General features: G+C 42.1%; 1 protein-coding gene across 1 annotated transcript in view; it reads right to left on the bottom strand.

The window, feature by feature from the left end:
• T265_12419 (hypothetical protein) overlaps nt 1-2602 on the bottom strand; it is a gene marked incomplete at both ends in the record, with an annotated part of 5918 nt that extends 3316 nt beyond the window's left edge. Inside the window, one exon of the mRNA XM_009163835.1 lies at nt 2144-2602. Within this exon, the coding sequence (XP_009162099.1) occupies nt 2144-2602 (459 nt within the window). The remainder of the gene's footprint in view (nt 1-2143) is intronic.
• Nucleotides 2603-5862: the final 3260 nt, after the last annotated feature.

Here is a 5862-nt window from a genome sequence, read left to right on the forward strand (position 1 = left end):
GCAAGATCTCGCGACGATACAAATTTAAGACACTTCGTATGAGCTATCTGTTCACTGAAACAAACACAAGTTCATCGCTTACAATGAAAACGCCCACCCATGCTATACAGAGTTCATTCAAAACATTGATACCTGTCTGTCCCATAAAGCTATATTGTCATCTTGGCTCACTTGAGGAAAGACCATATTGGTGTGCCATCAGAATGCCAGCCTATTATGAACAACGGGTCGCACAACCCTGCGACCGGTTAAGACAGCTCCGATGCCCGTTGAATTGTTCTCCCCTGACTAGTGAAACCCTTTAACGCTTGAACCCGGTAACACAAAGTGGGCTTGGTCAGAAGCACTCTGAGGATCATCGTTGGTAGGTTCCGATGGTCCAGATGCTGTGTTGTTATAGTTGAATGGGGACTGGAGAAGGCGAAGGTGAATTTATCGCGGAATGATAAACGTCAATTGTTTTGCCAAGTTATCACTGAGCTTACCCAAATACTATGTCAAAGTAGTACGAAGAAATATCCTGTGCACGAATGAATGAGCTTCGATTGAACTATCATCTACTGGTTCAGAGGACATACCAAATAAGGATAACAGAAGGCTTACAGGCCTGATCAGATTTTGCTCGTTATTTCTGAGCGTTATAAAACCAAGCTTACGTAAGCATCAAAGGAGTTGGTGGTTCATTTTCACAAATAACCGAACTAAGAGAAAAGCAAGGTGTTTTTAGGACCAAGTCGTGGGTATTTTTGATTTCATTTTGACAGCTAATCCGTTGGGATCGTTTGGGAAGAAGAATGAAATAGGCAGATGAATTTTCGCTACAAGAACTCATCATCTGTAAAGTTTCTTCCTTCTGGAGTTGAAGTTACGGAAGTTATTTTCGAGAAAAAGAGCAGTTGAGTATTTTTTCCACATAGTGCTCCACTCTGTCATTTCAGACCTTTCATAGTGACTTCGTCCCAAGTGACTGCAATAAGCCCGATGGAGATGAAATGGCATCGTGGCTAGGCATGAAAAGGTTGTAATTGGCTGCACACATACGAGCAAAACATGGCACAACAGAATCATGTCGAATCGCCATACACTGAAGTGCAGTATGAGTGTCGTGTTCACCAGACTGATAAACGATTCCATGAAGTCAAAATACACTTTGGGTTTTCTCCGAAGTTCACAGTCTTAAACACCGAATATAACTCCTTTATGCCGGGTATTTTAGTTTCTAAACTTGTGCGATGTAACCAACTAAATTCTGCTTCGCACAAAGCTAATTTTAACAAACCCATAGCGATAAACTTGTTGCCATTCGCAATACCTAACAAGGCTTTAAATCCCAACGGTGAGTTGGGAATGGTTTGTAGTTCTCTATCAGCAAGTGTGTCAAAAGGGAACAACTCTTGCACAGCCGAGTTTTGTTTCCTTTAGCGTTATATGGTGTCCCTGTTTCGCTAGGTGTAGCAGTTTGTTTTCCATATATTTATTTATATTTGAGATTTTTTTGAAATTAATGAGACCCGATGTGATTTTTAGGCACAATGGAGGATCTGTCGAAGAGCACTGAACAGCGGAGAAAAGTCGAAACCACTGCTTCTTAGAATGATGCATTGAAGTGACATAAAACGGGGCAAATACGTTGCGTAGTGAATCGTACTTAATTACTTATCTAAACCGAGTCACAAATCACTCAAAAACAATCATACACGGAGCTTTCTTGCCTAAATGGCCCCATTTGGAAATTGATTTAGATATGGTCACAGTACTTGGCTCCAAAAAGAATATGAGAATTTCAATTCGTTAACAAGCGACAGATTGAGACGCCTTTAATAGGTTACGTGTGGTGAAGTGTTAGATAAAATGGCAGGTATAGAGCAAGGTGGAACCGCTTGTTCGAAGAAATATCCCCAGAAAATATCCCAGATAGGCGCGGAGCACCATAGTGTAGACTGTGATATAAAAGCCTTTGATTTGGTCACCGACACATAAAACATTGAACCCCATTTGTGACCAATACTTTCGTTGGAAAGACTTCACGGTTACGTTTATAGGATGTGCGTATAGGCTAGGGTGTTCCGTTCAGTGAAACGTAAATTTTAGTGCAGAGTGTGAAAAAATGTCAGCTTCATGATTGACACGAGAAGTGACCAACCTTGGAAGTGGAAACCAACGTTTGCATCAAGTTACACGACCAGGGACTGATAGCAAAACAGTGATCATCCGGACCGGCGGATAAGCCACCTGACGATGCAAATCGCGAATTGAGCAGTGTTGTTCGAAGTCCAGAAGCCCACGCCAGTGCTTCAGCGCACGAATTTGGCTCCATTCCTGAGCATAACCCGTAAACAAAGGGCCAACTCTCGAGAGGACTAGCAGAGGATGGACAGAGCCAGATGAGTTGGCGAAGAATGACTTCCGTGCGGCTGGCTACACCACTGGCAACATAACCGAATTTACTACTCAAATTGTTTATTCTTCCTGACCCCAACAATTTTCGTCCAAGTGTAGCCAACGCCAAGTGAGTCCGCGAACGACAAGCGGCAGCACAACTTTGATATCCATGGAGGAGGCTTGTTGTAATTGCGGCATCCGCAATACGTGTTCCCCCGACGCACTGCAGAAGAAGTTCGGCCGCGTATTTGGCAATGCCCTGGTATTGAAAAATAAAAGTGCTAGCAAGCAGACAAATGGGTAGATATACTATATTGTACAATACATCTTGAGCAGAGCAGGTGAGTGAATATATCTCCAGATTCTTAACGGTAGATAGATCGTCTACAGAACTTCTTTATGACTGCACACAAAATAGAAAAACATATCCACAACGTGGACAATTACTTAATGACCTGCTCTCTCCCTGTAAGAATATCGAAACACAAATGGGGTCTGAGGGAACCGGACTTTAAAGCAGCTCATTTGTTTTCCTTTCGATGGCACATGGGAGAATATGGGTAACTGAAAAATTCGCACACGGTGTTATGAAGAGTGACAGAACTAACTCAGTCCAAATCATAGTTTCATGGACTGGCAAGTTAACGGGATACGGGGAACGGAAAGCAGCGGAAGTATATCACACATATATATGTTATATAGTATTCGATCTCAAAGTGGATTATAGCTGTCCGCCAGCGTTTGCATGTTCCACAGTAGTTAGTCTATCGGAATTTTCAAAACCATGGCAATTTATGGACTATCCTACAATATTTTATCGGTTGTAAAAATTGTGACCGGTAAAAGTGGTGCACTCTGGGGTATTTCTCAACCGCAACAGCTTCGATTTCGAAATATAAAACAATGTCTCATTAAAATAGTTAACCTTTTAGGATGCGACCTAAAGCAAATTTTCAGTGAACGGTGCTAATTTTTATTCTGTCTCTCATCTCATCTATCTCTCCCCAGTAGAAGGCGCTATCATTTTTTGGTCATATCAACGGGGACAGAATCTCCTTGAGCGACCTGCTGGCTTCCCTTATCAGAATCTGTATAAAATGAATTTAGCATTGAAGTAACATTTAATTGAACATAAGGATACCTTTAATTTCACAGGTAACCGACCGCTAGCCTAAAATCTGATCCACTCCCCGGAGTACAATAGCTTTCGTTGGATCATTTCACTGGTCATTGTTTGGAGTTCAGGCGTATCTTACAGTTTACTTGTTGTTTACTCGATTGCTGAACTTAGTCAAGCTGCTAACTGTTAAGTCCAAATATAATGTGAGGGGACTTGGGTTTTGTGTGTAGAGATGTTGTCCTGTAAGTCAAGCCAATCTATTCTGAAAAGCCGAGAAGCACTGTACAGCTGTTTCATCCTTTTTGGGAATCATCATCAGCGCACCTCTCGCTATGATTCGCTTGATGTGGATTCCGTGATTGAAGGATGAGCTGCGCTACATCCTGTCTAAGTGCGAGTTAATCACACGGCTGATCAACCGCCCGTGGTCGAATGGTTAAGTGTTCAAACTACTAATAGCGAGTTGCACACTACTGATTATTCCCAATAAGGATGAAACAGCTCCACAGTGCTTCGCGGCTTTTCAGCATGGGTTGGCTCCACTTACCGGACGAAATATCCACAGTATAATTATTTAGATAATAAGATGGTGGGCACGAACAAGCCCAACCCTGTATACGAATCATTCTACCTACTGAAAATCTGCTGACTTGGTTCGAGTTCTGAATGCTCCTATTTGCCCCCACTCTGTAGAGAATGAATGTGTACCTTGATGGACGGTTCACGTATAACTAAATGAATCCATCTACCACCCGAACAATGGTCAACATTATCCATCTCACAGATGAATAACCTTGGTTTCTTTCAGCAAGCTTTTTGTGCAACTTTATAAATCCATAATAAAGTAAAAAAGTGAACAACAAATAACTCAAAATCTTGCACAATTACTGAGCTCACTAAGTATATTCTGTGTAGCTGTCTGGGAGAACATATCGTGATAAAGATTATATATGTATATCCCGCGACTTTCCTTGAAAACGGGATACACAGTGAGATTCAGTCCAAGACGAAAGTCGAGTGAAGAATATTGCAAACCTGGATCAGTGTTCTGGACCGTCACATGACAAGATCCTAACCAACGACAGGCCAAGTAGATGGAACCAATAAAGAGGTCATAGAGAGACTAACCAGAAGGTTATGAGCAATTGCTTCCGCCAGTACACCCAATAGAATTCTGCTTGCTTGTGCATGCATTTCTAAATAGGATTCATGTTGTTTCTGTAAAGGAAAAAGCAATAAAATAAGCTTTAGCCAGCCACATCGCTATTGGTGTTAATTTAACGACTTCGTTTTTAGGCCAAATTTACTGTTAGGATTTGGGCTTGAAAACACCGAACGATGATTTAGCATCCAATACTTGGCTCCAATGATTATGAAGATGATGAAAAACTTGTCGTAAGACGCACCATATTTGGCGTTAAAGTATATCCACACTGGACTGGACGCGCGGTCTATTTGCAGTTGGTCCGTTTCCAGTTTGTGTTTTGTTGTGGCTACCAAAAAAGAAGTCACCGTCACAACCAACCAGATTCAGTGAAGGAAGTCCACAACGAAACGCAAACCGGGAACGGACCAACTGTGAACAGACCTGAAGCACCCAAATGAAGCCATTCAACCAATGGAATAAGAGGTATACATACCACAACGCGGCCGAAATTCACTTTCGGCCCTACAATGATGCAAAAGAAGATATATACCAACTAGCCAGTCACGTGGCAGGATACTATATACTCTTCAGAAACTAAATAAACGCAGCTAGGCATGGAGGAAGCACCCATTCAACTGCGCACTGACGATGTCTCCTCGACTGAGGACGAAACGTTCGCCAGCCAATTACCAAGCTCGGCGATCTGATCAGCCACCAGTAAACACACCCCGAGCTACCTATATTTCGACAAATTGACAAAGAATTTTTATCTTCTGAATTGTAAGAGGCAGCGACCTAAACGGTGTTTGCGGTGTATTTGACGATATTGTTCATCGATTTTCCGTTTTAGTTTTAGTTGGAAACCATTTTTACGAGGAAGAAGTGGGGACATTGTGATGGACACTCGACAAACTTGAACGCAAAATTAACGAAAAAACCAGGGCGACTAATATTCGAAACTTTAGTTTAGGGAGTTTGATTAACTGCCACAATTACCAATGAGATGTAAACTAGGTTCTTTATTGACATCCGTTTGTCTACCATCTAAACGCTGGTGTCGCATGCTGGTTGCCAGTCTTGATCAGTTGAGCACACAGCATGTTAATTTAACGTACTATATCCGTTATGACGTCCTTTCTTGAGCGCCAGCGGTAACCGGAATGCAACATTTCAGGGGTGATAGGGCGGTCTTCCGTGGGTGTTTTGTCCTGTC

Source organism: Opisthorchis viverrini (assembly GCF_000715545.1).
Source record: "Opisthorchis viverrini unplaced genomic scaffold opera_v5_1, whole genome shotgun sequence".
Taxonomy (NCBI): Eukaryota; Metazoa; Platyhelminthes; class Trematoda; order Opisthorchiida; family Opisthorchiidae; genus Opisthorchis; species Opisthorchis viverrini.